The sequence below is a fragment of the Gymnoscopelus braueri genome, assembly GCF_963280865.1.
Source record: "Gymnoscopelus braueri genome assembly, chromosome: 2".
NCBI lineage: Eukaryota > Metazoa > Chordata > Actinopteri > Myctophiformes > Myctophidae > Gymnoscopelus > Gymnoscopelus braueri.
This window is the reverse complement of record NC_137604.1, coordinates 2,046,544-2,066,297: the sequence shown is the minus strand read 5'-3', so window position 1 is coordinate 2,066,297 and position 19,754 is coordinate 2,046,544. Positions and strand designations below refer to the sequence as shown.

At 43.5% G+C, this 19,754-nt stretch overlaps 1 protein-coding gene across 1 annotated transcript in view; it reads right to left on the bottom strand.

Annotated features, from left to right (window-relative positions):
• Positions 1–19,754, bottom strand: part of LOC308076107 (nidogen-1-like) — a 69,895-nt gene that overhangs the window by 48,735 nt on the left and 1,406 nt on the right. Inside the window, 2 exon segments of the mRNA XM_080416221.1 lie at positions 314–454; positions 2,867–3,028. Coding sequence (XP_080272347.1) covers positions 314–454; positions 2,867–3,028 — 303 coding nt within the window.

Genomic DNA, 19,754 nt, shown 5'->3' with positions numbered 1-19,754 from the left:
ACGCACACATTGATTTAGATCTGAAACACATGCACACATTGATTTAGATCTGAAACACATGCACACATTGATTTAGATCTGAAACACACGCACACATTGATTTAGATCTGAAACACATGCACACATTGATTTAGATCTGAAACACACGCACACATTGATTTAGATCTGAAACACATGCACACATTGATTTAGCACATTTACAACATCAGGAGAACAATGAATCGTCTCCCACTGTTTCATTGCCTTATATGCAGAAAGATTCGGTGATAGAGCCACGTGGCCAACATGGCCGACGACACAGCGGTTTCCTCACCTTCCTGTCCAGACCGTCTCCTCTGCTGGAGCCTCCCGCCGCCGCCACGTTCTCCCAGGTGACGATGACGGCGTGGACGGGGTCAACGCCGTCGTCGTTGGGGAAGGCCTGGCTGATGTGCTGCGCTGCCCTCTGCAGGACCTGGGGGGAACAGCAGTGCAACACGTCATCACACTTCATACATTCTGTCAAGGTTTTGGGGGGGAAAATATTTCAAACTTAATCGATTTAATATTTTTTTCTTCTTTTCTTTCAATTCTTTGGCAGTGATATAGTGAATATATCTGAAAACATCTGATCTGCAAGCTCCAAACGCGATTTTCACTGCTTTTGAGGGACACCGTTGTATGACAAAGTATAAAAGAAAAAAAAGTGGTTTATTAGACTAATCACTTTAGTTGATCATTCAAAAAATGACATAAGACTTTTTTCGCCTCAATTTGTTGCCGATTTGTTAATGAAAATACAGTATATAACAATATGAATTACTTTATTATTATTATTATTATTATTATTATTAATATTTTTTGCCTTTTTTTTGTTTTGGGTGTTTTATTGTTGTTTTTATGTGGACCCAGATAATCCAAATAACGAACAAAGAATTCAAAATAAAAAAAGAATAAGGAATAAAGAATAAAGAATACATAATACATAATAAAGACTAAAGCATAAAGACTAAAGCATAAAGACTAAAGCATAAAGACTAAAGCATAAAGACTAAAGCATAAAGACTAAAGCATAAAGACTAAAGCAGAAAGACTAAAGCATAAAGACTAAAGCATAAAGACTAAAGCATAAAGACTAAAGCAGAAAGACTAAAGCATAAAGACTAAAGCAGAAAGACTAAAGCATAAAGACTAAAGCATAAAGACTAAAGCATAAAGACTGAAGCAGAAAGACTAAAGCAGAAAGACTAAAGCATAAAGACTAAAGCATAAAGACTAAAGCATAAAGACTAAAGCATAAAGACTGAAGCATAAAGACTAAAGCATAAAGACTGAAGCAGAAAGACTAAAGCATAAAGACTAAAGCATAAAGACTAAAGCATAAAGACTAAAGCAGAAAGACTAAAGCATAAAGACTAAAGCATAAAGACTAAAGCATAAAGACTAAAGCATAAAGACTAAAGCATAAAGACTAAAGCAGAAAGACTAAAGCAGAAAGACTAAAGCAGAAAGACTAAAGCATAAAGACTAAAGCAGAAAGACTAAAGCATAAAGACTAAAGCATAAAGACTAAAGCATAAAGACTGAAGCATAAAGACTAAAGCAGAAAGACTAAAGCAGAAAGACTAAAGCATAAAGACTAAAGCATAAAGACTAAAGCATAAAGACTAAAGCAGAAAGACTAAAGCATAAAGACTAAAGCATAAAGACTAAAGCAGAAAGACTAAAGCATAAAGACTAAAGCATAAAGACTAAAGCATAAAGACTAAAGCATAAAGACTAAAGCATAAAGACTAAAGCAGAAAGACTAAAGCAGAAAGACTAAAGCAGAAAGACTAAAGCAGAAAGACTAAAGCAGAAAGACTAAAGCAGAAAGACTAAAGCAGAAAGACTAAAGCATAAAGACTAAAGCATAAAGACTAAAGCATAAAGACTGAAGCAGAAAGACTAAAGCATAAAGACTAAAGCATAAAGACTAAAGCATAAAGACTAAAGCATAAAGACTAAAGCATAAAGACTAAAGCATAAAGACTAAAGCATAAAGACTGAAGCAGAAAGACTAAAGCATAAAGACTAAAGCATAAAGACTAAAGCATAAAGACTAAAGCATAAAGACTAAAGCAGAAAGACTAAAGCAGAAAGACTAAAGCATAAAGACTAAAGCATAAAGACTAAAGCATAAAGACTAAAGCATAAAGACTAAAGCATAAAGACTGAAGCAGAAAGACTAAAGCATAAAGACTAAAGCATAAAGACTGAAGCAGAAAGACTAAAGCATAAAGACTAAAGCATAAAGACTAAAGCATAAAGACTAAAGCATAAAGACTAAAGCAGAAAGACTGAAGCAGAAAGACTAAAGCATAAAGACTAAAGCATAAAGACTAAAGCATAAAGACTAAAGCATAAAGACTAAAGCATAAAGACTAAAGCAGAAAGACTAAAGCAGAAAGACTAAAGCATAAAGACTAAAGCATAAAGACTGAAGCAGAAAGACTAAAGCATAAAGACTAAAGCATAAAGACTAAAGCATAAAGACTAAAGCATAAAGACTAAAGCATAAAGACTAAAGCATAAAGACTAAAGCAGAAAGACTAAAGCATAAAGACTGAAGCATAAAGACTAAAGCAGAAAGACTAAAGCATAAAGACTGAAGCATAAAGACTAAAGCAGAAAGACTAAAGCAGAAAGACTAAAGCATAAAGACTAAAGCATAAAGACTAAAGCATAAAGACTAAAGCATAAAGACTAAAGCAGAAAGACTAAAGCAGAAAGACTAAAGCATAAAGACTAAAGCAGAAAGACTAAAGCAGAAAGACTAAAGCATAAAGACTAAAGCATAAAGACTAAAGCATAAAGACTAAAGCATAAAGACTAAAGCATGTTGAACCTGGGGGCTGCTGTCCTGGCGGTAGTAGACCCTCCCCCGGCCGTCGCTGGTGTCCAGGTCTCCCAGCAGAGCCGCGATCATCCTGAAGCTGGACGGGAGCTTCCCCAGATACTCCGCCTCCGGCGTGGGCTCGGCCACGCCCACAAAGCCGTTAGTGTTGATCTGTGAACGCATGGGGTTAGGGATCAATCCATTAAGTTACTGGATGTTTTTACTGACACAAATGAAATGCATATACTGTACATTTACATGCACAAACACAAATTGTAAATGGGGGAGGGGGGGTGTGTGGTTGGCCCTGATGGCCTCCAGCTTCCTCGGTACGCTACGCCATTGGTTCTCAAAGTGGGGTCCGGGGACCCCCAGGGGTCCTTGAGGGAGTTCCAGGGGGTCCCCAGCTAAATGATGGATAGGAACTAAATGGACCCTTATGGGTCTGTAACTCTGAAAGCGTACAAATGGAACCGTACACTCTCAGAGTTAAATTAACATTGATTTTACAATATAAATTGGGGTCCCAGAGATAGAGATGCCATTAAATAGGGTCCACAGCCTCTAACGCATGTCAAACTGGGGGTCCTTGAAATTAAAGTGGTTGAGAATCACCGCTAGAGAGCCGTAAAAAATCTTCTCTTATGGGGGTCCTTGGCTTATCTATTCAAATGGGGGTCTGCGGGCTAATAAGTGTCAATTTGGGGGTCCTTGACATGAAAGAGTTTGAGAACCACTGCACTACTACGCCCTTAGACTGCATATTATACAATAAACTATGTGGAGAGAGAGTTCAGGACGTCACCATGTGTTCTCCTGGCAGAGTAGAGGCAGAAGCATGACGTTTGAAGGGTTAACTGATGGCCTGAGGCATTGGCAGTGGTGGAAAAAGTACTCAAATGTTTTACTTAAGTAAAAGTATCAATACTGCAATGTAGAAATACTCTGTATGTACATTTACTTACTCTGTAAGTAGAAGTCTGGATTTCAAAATATACATGGGTAAAAGTACAAAAGTATTGGTATCAAAATGTACTCAAAGTACCAAAAGTAGAAAGTACTCATTATGCAGAATATGTCCCATTTCACAAGTTTTTAAATGTATAACATGTATAGAAATCTTTTGAAAATGGCAGATCTACAAGCTCACAATGCGTCGCATCGTCCCCCGCAAAATGTGTTAATATAGGGTCACAATCATTTTAACAACTCTCAGAAATATAGCAGATCTACAAGCTCACATCTATGAGCTTGTAGATCTGATAGTTTAAAAAAATCAGGATTTTTTTTTGTTGCAAATCTTTCTCTCTCTCTATATATATATATTGTTAAAGACATTTTTAACTCAAATCTTTGTTTCTGGGGGGAACAAAATATTTTAAACACATTTAGCATCAGTCTATGGTTTTAGATCCCTTTAGGAGGCAGAGCGGCTGCTTGGGGGAATCGGAAGGTTTCCGGTTCGATCCCCAACTCCCCCATGTGTCAAAGTGTCCTTGAGCAAGACACTGCTGACGAGCAGGATGGTGCCTTGCATGGTTTCCTCTGCTGTCTGTGTGTCTGTGTCTGTGTGTGCGTGTGCGTGTGCGTGTGCGTGTGCGTGTGCGTGTGCGTGTGCGTGTGCCTGTGTCTGTGTGTGCGTGTGCGCGTGTCTGTGTCTGTGTGTGCGTGTGCGTGTGCGCGTGTCTGTGTGTGCGTGTGTCTGTGTCTGTGTCTGTGTGTGCGTGTGCGTGTGCGTGTGTCTGTGTCTGTGTGTGCGTGTGCGTGTGCGTGTGCGTGTGCGTGTGTCTGTGTCTGTGTGTGCGTGTGCGTGTGCGTTTGTCTGTGTCTGTGTGTGCGTGTGCGTGTGCGCGTGCGCGTGTCTGTGTCTGTGTGTGCGCGTGTCTGTGTCTGTGTGTCTGTGTCTGTGTCTGTGTGTGCGTGTGCGTGTGCGCGTGTCTGTGTGTGCGTGTGCGTGTGCGCGTGTCTGTGTCTGTGTCTGTGTGTGCGTGTGCGCGTGTCTGTGTCTGTGTGTCTGTGTCTGTGTGTGTGTGTGCGTGTGCTCGTGTCTGTGTCTGTGTCTGTGTGTGTGCGTGCGTGTGCGTGTGTCTGTGTGTGTGTGTGCGTGCGTGCACATTGTAAAGCGCTTTGCAGAAAGCTGCTACGTACATTAATGCATTTACCATTTACCCAGTGACCTCATGCCTACAGTATGCTATAGACTGGATGTAGACTAAATAACAGAACACTGTGTACTGTAACGTTGTGTTGGTACATTAAGGCCAAAACTAAACAAAGTGAATCGTTAAGCTGGAAGGAGCTTATCTGTAGTTAAAGGCTCTGTGTCCAGAACACACAAACATTAACCTGTTCAATGATCTGAATCCAGTCTGCACACATGTTTATCTGTGATGTTAACCATGCTGACATTACACGCGCGCGCGTGCGCGTGTGTGTGTGTGTGTGCACACGCGCACACACGCACACACACACACACACACACCCTTGTTCTATATATCTTCCAAGACTTCAAACATCAACAGACTGTATAAGATGTTTCTCTCAGACCTGCAGACACACAGCGTTTTATCAGAACATTTCTCAGTTGTTGTGGGATGGGATGATGTAATGTTCCATAGTAAATACATGCTATGTTAGGATGCTCTATAGTCTAATGTAAACAGATGCTAGGAGGACGCATTCACTGCTGCTGCTTCAAGTGCTACTTAAAGACATCCTGCTATAATGCATGTTATGCTCTGTCTGCGGTTTGGAGAAAACACTCACACACTCAACAGCTTCAAAGACCGAACCTGTGCTGGAGGCCACAAGGACACGATGGTGAAAATGACACCATTAGAGATGTTTCTGCCTCTGTTCTGACACAAAGGACAAAACTTCTTCTATAGGCCTGCGGTATTTCATGAATCGGAGCAGAAAGGCTGCTGTTGAGGTTTTTAGCTCTGTTAGAAGCTAAGGGCTAATCTGAAACATCTATCAGACGACTTGATTCAGAACTCCAGTTCTTAAATCCTAAATGTGAAGATGGCCGACTTGCGGCTGGAAGCAGTACAGAGGCCTTGAGATAGGGTTTAACCCTGAAGGTGTATTTATTCACCAACACATAACAAGACATCAGCTGAAACACCCACTCCTGGTGGTGTCTAGCTTCTCACCCTCAGCTCTGCTCTCTAATGAACTGACAGCAGCCCTTTTATACCCATGCTGGAGCTAATGAGCCTGGACTGTACCATTAGACTGCAGCATAGACAGGGGTGTTATAAAACACATGATAAATACCTAACTATAACACACAATAAATACATGAAGTAAATAACCTTAACCCACACACACAAGTCTCCCTGATCTACTCTACAAGTTATACAATCATTTCTTCTTCACACGACGACATCGTTTACCAATCAATCACACACAGGGTCACCGTTCTCTGTTTATGTGTTCATTACCTCCTTCACTAGAGTTCATGCTTTACTCTGCTGTACTTAAGTACCATTTTGAGGTATTTTTACTTTACGGGAGTATTTTACAATTTCCAATACTTTTACTTTACTAAAATGTTTTGAAAACTTTAGTTACTTTATGTTACTTTAGATATAAATTATGATGTTATGAAACATACATTAACCACTTTAGCCCTATTTTATACTTAGGCTATTTGAAAATAGCAGATCTACAAGCTCACAACGCGTCGCGATGCGACGCGTTGTGAGCTTGTAGATCTGCTATTTGAAAACATTTTAGTACTTTTTTCATTTTGATGCCAACGTACTTTTACTCAAGTACCTTTTTAATACCAGACTTTTACTTCTACATTGCAGTATTGATACGTTTACTTAAGTAAAACATTTGAGTACTTTTTCCACCACTGGATAAGAGTGTCTGCTAAATGTTTAAATTGTAATTATAAAATAAAAGTACAAGAACCCCCCCCCCCCCCGGAGACTGCCTCTGCCTCCACTGAAACACATGAATAATACCAGCAGCATAATGGATGAACACAGCCCACCCCACCCCCCCTACTCGCACATATACATACACATGCACACGCACGCACGCACGCACGCACGCACACACACACACACACACACACACACACACACACACACACACACACACACACACACACACACACACACACACACACACACACACACACACACACACACACACACACACACAGTGGCGGAGCGTCCGGGGAGGCCAGGGAGACGGCCGCCTCCGGGCCCGCGACCCTGGAGGGCCCGGGCCGTCAGATAATAAATCGGTAAAATCAGGCAAAAATAAGATTTAAACAACATAACCCTAACATAACCCTACAGCCAAAATAAAGTGACAAAAAGCCCCCCAAAAAGTGACCGAATCCGCCCAAAACCGCGCGAGCACGGGATGTGCGTGCGCAGGGGGGGCCTGATCACTGTGCTGTGCCTCCCGGCCCGGCTTTGAGTTGTTCCGCCACTGCACACACACACGCACGCACACACACACACACACACACACACACACACACACACACACACACACACACGCACACGCACACGCACGCACACGCACACAGACACGCACGCACACACGCACGCACACACACACACACACACACAAACACACACACACAAGGCATTTTTTTTATTATAATGTTTTTTTGGGGGGGGGGGGGACGTACAAGTTTTCATTATATTCTCATATGACAAATAGCGAGAAAAAAACATGGCGATCTACAAGACGTCACGTTTGAACTTTTTTTCTGTCGATATTTTTTAAAAGTGGGTGAAAAGATATGATTTTGAACAACATGTTTAAAAACGTCCCTAGGCCCTCCACCCCCTCCTCTCTCCCCATCCCCCCCCCCCCCCCCCCACCACTGATCTCTGGCGTCCCCCATGGGGGCCCCAGACCCCAGGTTTGGGAACCAGTGCGTTAGTGAAATGTCCTGAAGCCACTTGAGCTCCGTCTGATAAGACAGGAGAGCTATTGTCTGAGCAGAGGATGCTAATAGCAGTGGTGTAAAGTAACTAAGTACATTTACTCAAGTACTGTACTTAGGTACAAGTTTTAGGTATTTTTTAATGTACTGTTGTATTTCCAATTTCTGTCCGTTTACTTCTACTCCACTAAACCTGAGAGGCAAATATTGTACTTTTACTCCACTATAATTATATGAAAACTTTAGTTACTAGTTACTTTGCAGATTTAAATTATTATTATAAAACGCACTTTCACCACTTCATCCCTATATTTCTGGCCAATTGAAAATAGCAGATCTACAAGCTCACAATGTGTCGCGATGCGACGCATTGTGAGTTTGTCGATCTGCTATAAAAAATTTAAAAAATGTATACATTTGAAAACTTGTGAATTGAGACATTCTGCATAATGAGTACTTTCTACTTTTGCAACTTTAAGTACATTTTGATTTTTACTTTTAGTAAAAAAAAAATGTGAGTACTTTTTCCACCACTGGCTAATAGCTATGCTAATAGCTATGCTAATAGCTATGCTAATAGCTATGCTGCTAATAGCCTGTACTTTCAGAGGGGCTTTGGGCTGAAGCGGCTGAATGGAGAGATAGAGGAAAAGGGTTTTTTTTTCATCAGGGGGTCAGATGTGGCCCCCGCACGCATGTGGCCCCCGCACGCATGTGGCCCCCGCACGCATGTGGCCCCCGCACGCATGTGCGTTTACATTTCCTGAAAAGTAACAGTTTGAGACATATTATTATGAGGTTTCCCCACGACAGAGAGCATGTTATTTAGCATGTGTCTCTTGTCTGTTAACCCTTTTAGACCGGGAACAAATCTGTGTGTCATTTTTAGAGTTCTTTGGCTATTCAAAAATAGCAGATCTACAAGCTCATTGTAGATCTGCTATTTTTTTTTTATATATTTTTTTTTCGTTTTTGCAAATCTTTAATTTTATATATATTTTTAAAGCGATTATTTTCTACTCAAATCTTTGCTTCTGGGGGTCCCTGGAACAACATATTTTGAGATGGGGGTCCGCGGCCACATATCATTTTGGGGGTCCTTGACATGAAAAGGTTTGAGAACCACTGAGATTATAGCAACATACGTTTCTTAAAAAAACTGTTCTGATTTAGAAGACATTTGTGGAATCCCCCCAGAAGCAAAGATTTGAGTTAAAACATTTCGCTTTAAAAAAATAATAATATATATATATATATATATATATATATATATATATATATATATATATATATATATATATATATATATATATATATATATATAAAGATTTGCAAAAAAAATCATGTTTTTTTTTTTAAATAGCAGATCTACAAGCTCATAGCGCGGCTATAGATCTGCTATTTTTAAATAGCCGAAAAAAATCTAAAAATGACACAGACAGATGCGTTCCCGGTCTTAAAGGGTTAACAGGAAACATGTGTCAGCGATTATCTGTTGTTGTTTTTTCATGGTTAAAACAGGATGAGGGGGGGGGGGGGCACAGGAAGGGGAGGGGGGGGGATCACACACTGCTAAGGTCATGATGGGTTGGATCTGACCATGTGGATCCAGTGGTTCTCAAACCTTTTCATGTCAGGGACCCCCAAATGTATATATCTTTGGCCACGGACCCCCCATCTGAAAATGTATTTTTGTGCCATGCACGCAGGGACCCTCAGAAGCAAAGATGTGTCTTAAAAATGTTCGCTTAAAAAAAAAAAAGAAGAAGCAGAAAGTATTCAAAGGTTTTCGTTAATGTTCAACAGTTTCTGAAAATATCTACAAGCTCATAGTGTTAAAATGATTGTGGCGCTACAGTATATGAACTACTTTCGCTGGGGACCCCCCCATCTGTTATTTGTGTGCATAGGACAACCTTGTGCGCATCAGCTCCGATCTGCAGCTGTCTGCTGGACAGAGACTAGCCATGGTTCACATGACGCTCGTCTGAGAATGGTAAATGGTGCATTTATATAGCGCTTGTATCCAAAGCGCTTTACATAGATTGTGCATTACATTCACCCATTCACACACACATTCACACACACATTCACACACACATTCACACACCGATGGCGGAGGACACCATGCAAGGCATCAACCTGCTCATCGGGACTCGGGTTCAGCATCTTGCTCAGTGACACTTCCACGCTAACTCTGGGGGAGCCACCCAGCCCGGGATCGAACTGGGAACCTTGCGGTTTCCAGTTCACTGTACCACTCTACCCCTGAGCCACTGCCGCCTCTGTCACAAGCATCATGGCGCAACTTGTTCCTGCCTTTTGAAATGTACATCTACATAAACGTTTAGATTTCAAATATAAAGTGCTGACTCCATGGCCATGGATGTAACGTTAAAAGTTAAAACGCCCGGGTCTAGGTACCCGTATCTTCCGTATTGTTCAATAAAAAACATTTTAATCCGATCAATGGCCTTTTTCTCAGAATTACGCACATGCTTTCATCTACGCAACCCTATCGGTTGGGAGGTGTACTGCACTCTGATACATTATAACTCTATGAGAAAATGGCCGGCGATCGGATTAAAATGCTTTTTATTGAACAATACAGATGATACGGGTACTTAGACCTGAGCGATTTTAACTTGTTACATTCGTGGCCGTCGGGTCAGCACTTTATATTTGAAATGTAAACGTTTATGTAGATGTACAGGTTGTAAATGGAGAAAGTGCCAAAACCAGGAAGAAGTTGCGCCATGACTGTCCTGATATGACAGATGTCTCAGGGCTAGACAGAGACACACTGCTCTGTGACACACTGCTCACAGACCCATACAGGGAAAAGAGAGAGTGGGGAAAAAAAACTGAGAAAAAACCCCCCAAAGATGTCGATAGTGTCTTGTATGAGTTACAACATTAATTATTGATACATCTACACCAGTAGTGGTTTATTATATTTTACATATTGTTCTTTAATGAACACACAATGCAGAATGCACTGGGTTAATTTCCTATATTTGGTCCTCTATAAAGTCTGATTGCGTTCACACCCGTAACGAACGTGATCGTGGTTCATTTGGAAGCGGACTGAGTTCTCACTTTTCATGCGGTACGTGGTCCGCTTGTTTGATCCACACCCGGGTTCGAACGCGTGTTCACACCACTCCAAACACACCGGACCAAAGGACTAAGCGGACCGCGGTCCCTTTCAAAGGAACCAAACAGTCCTGGTGTGAACGAGGCCTTAAACACTGAAAGGCTCACATTAACAGGACCAAACAGAGCATCACATTTGAACAGCTAGAAGTTCATCTGAGTAAAGGAACAATATGTGCTTGAATCCGTAGTTTCCGACTTTTTTGAAAGTTTTGAAAAACATGGACGTATGGACGTAGCCTATATACCCAGAACGTGAACGTATGGACGTAGCCTATATACCCAGAACGTGAACGTATGGACGTAGCCTATATACCCAGAACGTGAACGTATGGACGTAGCCTATATACCCAGAACGTGAACGTATGGACGTAGCCTATATACCCAGAACATGGACGTATGGACGTAGCCTATATACCCAGAACAGAGAGGCCAGGTTGACAGTGTGTCTAGAAGGCAGACAAGCCTAGACACAGTTTGGGGATGGTTCCCATGATGTAACACACACGCACACACACACACGCACACACACACACACACACACACACACACACACACACACACACACACACACACACACACACACACACACACACACACACACACACACACACACACACACACACACACACACACACACACACACACACACATTACATCACACACACATCATGCTGATTTACACAGTGAGGAGGAGCAGGAGACAGAGCAGCTGTTTGTTAAACATTGTGTAACATAATGTGTGAGTGTACAGAACTCCAGATGTTGTCAGAGTGTAACATAATGTGTGAGTGTACAGAACTCCAGATGTTGTCAGAGTGTAATGACATCCTGTAAACTTCACAGGAAACACACATCGCTCCCACAGGATGCTCTCTCTCACAAAGATAGAGAGAGATAGAGAGCCTATGGGGAAAGTATGAGAAAAAACCTCAACAGCTCTACCTTTATGGCGGCAGTGGCTCAGGGGCAGAGCGGCCGGATGGTAACCGCGGGGTTCCCAGTTCGATCCCGGGCTCCCCCAGAGTTAGTGTGGAAGTGTCCTTGAGCAAGACACTGAACCCCTAATAGACCATATTCACACGGCGGCCATTTTGGAATTTAACATTGAAAGTGCCACTCCGTTGCCATGGCAACCGGGGTGGCACTTCATTGACTTAATAGTTAATAGCAACATGGCCGCCGTGTGAATATGGTCTATTGCTCCCGATGAGCAGGTTGGTGCCTTGCATGGTTTCCTCCGCCATTGGTGTGTGAATGTGTGTGTGTGAATGTGTGTGTGAGTTGACGTGGTTAATGTATGTTTTGTAATAATAATCTAAATACAAAATAACTCAAAATTGTACTTAAGTACAGTACTTGAGTAAATGTACAGTTTGGATACTTTACAACAACGCCTTCATGTCTGCTGGTGGTTCATGGTTAACCAACCACGGCCAATCAAATGCAGCCGTCACAACGCACTACGCAACCACGGCCAATCAAATGCAGCCATCACAATGCACTACGCAACCACAGCCAATCAAATGCAGCAGCCACAATGCACTACACAACCACGGCCAATCAAATGCAGCAGCCACAATGCACTACGCAACCACAGCCAATCAAATGAGCCACAACAATGCACTACACAACCAAAGCCAATCAAATGCAGCCGTCACAATGCAGTACGCAACCACAGCCAATCAAATGCAGCCGTCACAATGCACTACGCAACCACGGCCAATCAAATGCAGCCGCCACAATGCACTACGCAACCAAAGCCAATCAAATGCAGCCGTCACAATGCACTACGCAACCACAGCCAATCAAATGCAGCCATCACAATGCACTACGCAACCACGGCCAATCAAATGCAGCCGTCATAATGCACTACGCAACCACGGCCAATCAAATGCAGCAGCCACAATAGACAACGCAACCGCAAGCCAATCAAACACAGTCGTCACAATGCACAACTCAACCACGGCCAATCAAATGCAGCCGCCACAATAGACAACGCAACCACGAGCCAATCAAACACAGTCGTCACGATGCACAACTCAACCATGGCCAATCAAATGCAGCCGTCGCAACATACAACGCAACCACAGCCAATGAAAAGCAGCCGTCACAACGCACAACGCAACCACGGCCAATCACAACATAGAACACAACCACAGGCAATCACAACGCACAACAAAACGATACCCAATCAAATGCAGCCGTCACAATGCACAACGCATTCCCACGACCAATCAAAGTTCACAGCTCATTGCACAGCATCATCATCACCACCGCTGACTGACATGCGACCACAGCCAATCACAACGCTCTTCCACACAGGAATGTGATGTGTCTCATTCTATAGCCCACATCACATGACCCACATCACATGACCCACATCACATGACCCACATCACATGACCCACATCACATGATCCACATCACATGACCCATATCACATGACCCACATCACATGACCCACATCACATGATCCACATCACATGACCCACATCACATGACCCACATCACATGACCCACATCACATGACCCACATCACATGACCCACATCACATGATCCACATCACATGACCCACATGAAAAAACCTGACCCGCACATCACTACTATATATATATGTTACAGGGAAATTGGAAAGGGATCACTTGTTTTTACCACCACCCAGGCAATTCTGTATACCAACACTAGAGGGCAATGAATGCAAGCGTGTGAATGAATGAATGCAAAACTATGTCCACGACGACACACATGTGTGCGTGCATGTGTGCGCATGCACACATGCACGCACACATGTGTGTCGTCGTGGACACTGGATAGTAACCATAGACTGTAACCCATGAAAAGATCTATTCTCCCCCTATCGGTTCACAACTCGGACGGCGCTGATTCGACTAGCAGACCTTTGGCCGGTCGGCGCGGGCACTCGCGCCTGGAGGCGCGAGTGCGGGCCTCCTCGGCCTCAAGCTCTGCTGAGTCGGCGCGCCTCCGTCATGGACAATAACTATTATCACGTGTGCGTGTGAACGCGTGTTCAGTGTTCCCCTAGCGTAGCTTCCTGGTTGCTATGTGGGGGGGAACAACAAAAGCCAGGTCGGCCTCGCATCAAAGCCCCGCCTCGCGCCTCCTCCTCCTCCTCGCGCCGCCTCGTATCAAAGCCCCGCCTCGCGCCTTCTACTCCTCCTCCTCGCGCCGCCTCGTATCAAAGCCCCGCCTCGCGCCTTCTACTCCTCCTCCTCGCGCCGCCTCGTATCAAAGCCCCGCCTCGCGCCTTCTACTCCTCCTCCTCGCGCCGCCTCGTATCAAAGCCCCGCCTCGCGCCTTCTACTCCTCCTCCTCGCGCCGCCTCGTATCAAAGCCCCGCCTCGCGCCTTCTACTCCTCCTCCTCGCGCCGCCTCGTATCAAAGCCCCGCCTCGCGCCTCCTCCTCCCCGCATTTGCATGACGTTAGGTTAAAAGCTGTAGGAGTAATGGGAAAAAAATGGATTTTGCACAAATCGGCCTCCTGGTGGCGCTATAACAAGCCCATGTGAAAGATTTGGGGCAGAGGTTCTGAATTGGCATCCAGGGAGTGTGTGTGCACAGTTTTGCAGCGACCGGGCCAACGGTGCCAGAGATTAGCTGCACGGACAGGACGGACGGACGGACGGACAGGGGGCAAAACATACTCTCTCGCCAGCCTTTCGGCCTGGCGGAGACAAAAAGTCAATTTGGGGGTGAACTACACCACTGAAGACGTTGAAGGGTTAACCATGAACCTCAGCAGCTGCTTTGAAGAGACTTTTATAAGGATGTAATTATCTGCTCTCAGCGTGGGAAACACTTCAGCTTCTGAGACACAGTGGAAGATGATCACAATGTTATACTGATGGGTTATTTATCTGCTATTTACAACTACTATACAGACAGACGGACGGACGGACGGACGGACGGACGGACGGACGGACGGACGGACGGACGGACGGACGGACGGACAGACAGACAGACAGACAGACAGACAGACAGACAGACAGGCAGGCAGGCAGGCAGGCAGGCAGGCAGGCAGGCAGGCAGGCAGGCAGGCAGGCAGGCAGGCAGGCAGGCAGGCAGGCAGGCAGACAAACAGACAGACAGACAGACAGACAGACATGGAAACTATGTACATCTATACATATAGCAGACGTTCTTTGTAAGGGGCTATATTACCGAAACAACAATCATTTGTCCAGAGAGGAATTAGACATGAAGCATTTACAAACGCGTGTCTTTAAAATGCACGTCTCTCAAAATGTGTTTATTTAAAATGTTTATTTGGATGCAGTCTGATGGCATAAATCAGTGGTTTTCAACCTTTTCCGCGTCAAGGACCCCCACATTGACACATATTAGCCCACGGACCCCCATTTTAAATGACATGCCAGGGACTCAACTATTTAGATTTATTGGGGGTCTAAATATACACTGTATCATCATCATCAGTGTTCATGTAATTCTGAGAGTGTACAAATGGAACCAAATGGACCCGTTACGGTCCATTTGGTTCCATTTGTACACTCTCAGAGTTACAGACACATAAGGGTCCATTTGGTTCCTAACTATTAATTTGGCTGGGGACCCCCTGGAACCCTCTCAAGGACCACTGGTGGTCCCTGGACCACTGGTTGAAAACCACTGGCATAAATATAAACATGAAGCCGGGTATTGAACAGAGACCTGTAACTGATAAGGGAAAATGACCCGGAACAGACTCAAAAACACCACGTTGGAAAAAACGGCATGGCTTCCTCTTGGCGCGCGTCCACACCCCCCCCCCCCCCCCCCCATGACCCTACAGCCGGGTACGCTGGGCACCTGTGACTCACCCCCCCCCCCTCCCCTCTTCAAACAGCAACTTTACAGCACTTTCCCGCACGTAATAAAAAAACATGAGTTGGCTTCAACACTCTTATCGTATACTACTGTTTAGGGTAGAAACCTGTGTAAAGGAACGCACTATACTTGATCATAACACATGCGTCACACAAAAGCATCAAAAGTAGCAGATCTACAAGCGCGAAACGCGGCGCGAAGCGACGCGTTTCTGCCCTAAACAGTAATATACGATAAGAGTGTTGAAGCCAACTTGATGTTTTTTATTACGTGCGGGAAAGTGCTGTAAAGTTGCTGTTTCAAAGAGGGAGGGGGGGGGGGGTAAACATGAACTCTATAGAACTCAATAAACAACAAGGTAAATATTATAGTCTCATAAACATAGAGTGAAGAGAGAACAGTGTGGCTCAAATAATCTATAGGACAGCAGGTTAACAATGAACTTATAGCACATTATGTCACTCTTAAGTTCGAGCGTGGAACGGTAAAGGTCCTTACACACTGGGGCGATTTTTTTCATGCGAATAATACGTTTTTTAAAAAAACCTTATAAAGTCAATGCAAGCTTCCACACCAGTTTCGCGGAGCGAAAAAAGCGTCTTTTAATTATTCGGAACGAGTCCGAATTTTGCGTATATTCGCATATTCGCCGGTGTGTAACCGCCTTAAGACATGGACTTGCGGTCTTGAAAGAAAAAGACACATTAATGAAGTAGGTTTTTGCTATTTTAATGTTATTTTGACAGGCAGCCTCTGTGGATAGCTTTAAAGCACAGCTCAACACCCATTTCTTCACTCTTGCTTGTAGTTGATTTTTAAATCTCTGTGTTGTTATTCATGTCCTCACTGTTTTGCCTGATTCACTGCCTTTTTGCTATTATTTGAATGTTGTTTTATGCTTCTGCTTTTCTTTTTTGCTTTATTGTTAAATTAGTTGTACTTTTTCTGTAATTGTATTCTAGCTCTGTAAAGCACTTTGAGCTGCAATTCATGTCATGAAAGGTGCTATACAAATATAGCTTATTGTTATTATTATATGTCTAAACGTGTTATCTCTACATAACATTCCGTACAATTGTGGTTGAGAAAAATAAATCTAATCAACCAAAAATAACTTGAGTGACCAATATATGTGTCCATATATATATATATATATAGCAGCCATATCTTGTGTGATAAGTGCATATAGCAGCAGCTCCATTATCTTGTTCCATCTCTAGCGTCAATTGAAAGAAAAGATGAAACGATGAAACAAGAACCAGAAGCCATTAAAGGGTTAATCATTAACCTCCAGCACCAGTGGTGCGTAGAAAAAGTACTCAAATGTTTTACTTAGGTAAAAGTATCAATGCTGCAATGAAGAAATACAAGTAAAAAGTCCTGTAATCAAAATGTACTTGAGTAAAAGCACAAAAGTACTGGCATCAAATATATACTTTAAGTAAAATTACTCATTACGTAGTCCAAGTTCACAACTTATCATTATGTGTAAAATGTATCTTTTTTTATTTGCTCTCTCTAAACAACATTCTGTGCATTTGTGGTCGAGAAAGATTTATCTAATTAACCAAAAATAACTTGAGAGACCAAGATATGTGTCCATATACATATATATATAGCAGCCATATCTTGTTCCATCTCTAGCATCAATAGAAAGAAAAAGATGAGATTATAGATGTGAGAACCAGATGGGTTTTTACTTCCAGTCTGAAGAACAAAGCTGTGACTGTGTAGAAGGAAGCAGAGAGGTCTGGGGGTCTCTGGAGGGGGGGGGGGTCCCAGCAGACATTTAATTGTTTGGGGGACACACACAGGATGTCACTCATTGAAGAGAGAGAGAGAGAGAGGGGGGGGGGGCTAAGGGGCACTTGAAAGAAAGGGGCGTGGTCTTATGTAACTCCAGGCACACATGTGTCTGTGTCCGAGATCACTCACTCACTCCACAGTGGTGTAAAAGTAACTAAGTACATGTACCCAAGTACATGTACTTAAGTACAATGTTGAGGTCCCCAGCAAAATGAGTTTAAGACACATGTCTACTCCAGTGGTTCTCAAACTTCTTCATGTCTAGGACCCCCAAATTGATATGTAGTTGGCCGCGGACCCCCCGTGTGAAAATGTTTTGTGCCAGGGACCCCCCCCCCCCAGAAGAGAAGATTTAGCTTTGTGCCCCGCTGCCAGCTTTTGAAAAGCCCCCCCCCCCAAAAAAAAAACAGGACCCCTGGGGGGCCTCGGACCCCAACCTCTGAGAACCACTGGTTTAGTGAGTGTGTGACACAACTGTTTCAGTCATGTGATGGACGATGGTGAATGTTTAAACATCTTAAAATCCCCCAAAACAACCTGCAGTGAAACATGATCTGTTAATGAATCACTTCTCTGAGCTCTGAGAGCTAATGGTAAACATTCTGGAGGATTTAATGGTAAACATACACGTCGTCTGCATTCCTCCAGCGTAAAGAGACAGTCCTGTGTGGTCTGTGAGGTCTGTGCAGCATGGTGAGCTATACACACACTGGTTTATACAAACACTTCAGCCTCAAACGCATTGTCATTATATTTATATGACTCATAAATATAATGACATAAAACGCTCTTAAAGCATATGAGCAAAACCAGGGAAGGGATGATATGATGAGAACGTACCGGAGGACAAAACAAATCACTTTGAACACACACGCACGCAAACGCGCACGCTCACACGTGCACACGCACACAGCACAAAAGCAGAACCTGATCTACAAGCTAAAAACACTTTTAAGCTGACAAGACAGACACCATACAAGGCATCAGCAGCAGTTATGGGTTCAGTGTCTTGCTCAAGGACACTTTGACACTAACCCATGGGGATCTAACCGGGAACCTTATGATTTTGAGTTTTAAGCTTGTCGATCGGCTATTTTTGCTACTTTTGTGTTACATTGAATGGCGAAGTACAGCATTAATTTACCCAAAAAGTTAAAATACGCAGATAAGAGGTTTATGTACAGTATATACAATGTGTTCCTCTGGAGTGAGTGTGGAATATAGTGGACCTCTGCATCATCAAAGCTACATCACCTCTGCTCTCATCTAAACGATGTATGTGACCACTGACAGACAGACAGACAGACAGACAGACAGACAGACAGACAGACAGACAGACAGACAGACAGACAGACAGACAGACAGACAGACAGACTCCAGACATGCAGCATGTTCTCCATCACATGACAAGAGGAATGTGTGTGGGTGTGCAAGCATGCATCCTGCATACATATACTGTATATGTGCGTGCGTGCGTGCGTGCGTGCGTGCGTGCGTGCGTGCGTGCGTGCGTGCGTGCGTGCGTGCGTGCGTGCGTGCGTGCGTGCGTGCGTGCGTGCGTGTGTGTGTGTGTTGGTGTGTGTGTGTGTGTGTGTGTTGGTGTGTGTGTGGGGGTGTGTGTGTGGGTGTGGGTGTGGGGGGGGTGTGGCCCAAAACAGACTTTAAATCAATGATTCTTAAACATTTTCATGTCAAGGACCCCAGATTGAAATGTATTTTATTTGTCTGGGGACCCCATCTGAATAATGTTGTGTCAGGGACCCCCCCCCCCCCCCTCAGGGACCCCATGAGAGAATGTTGTTGTTCAAATAATTCACAATTATTGCAAACTTGTCACAATTTTTCACAACATGTTTTAAAAATAGCCTCTTTTACACACACACACACACACACACACACACACACGCGCGCGCGCACGCACGCACGCACGCACGCGCACACACACACATACACACACACACACACACACACACACACACACACACACACACACCATTAACACTCCTTTTTAGTGCTGACAGAAACAACTGATCTACAAGACTTTAAAATAACCGATCTACAAGCGAAAAATACTTTAAAATAACTGATGTACAAGCGAAAAAGACTTTAAAATAACTGATGTACAAGCGAAAAAGACTTTAAAATAACTGATCTGCAAGCGAAAAAGA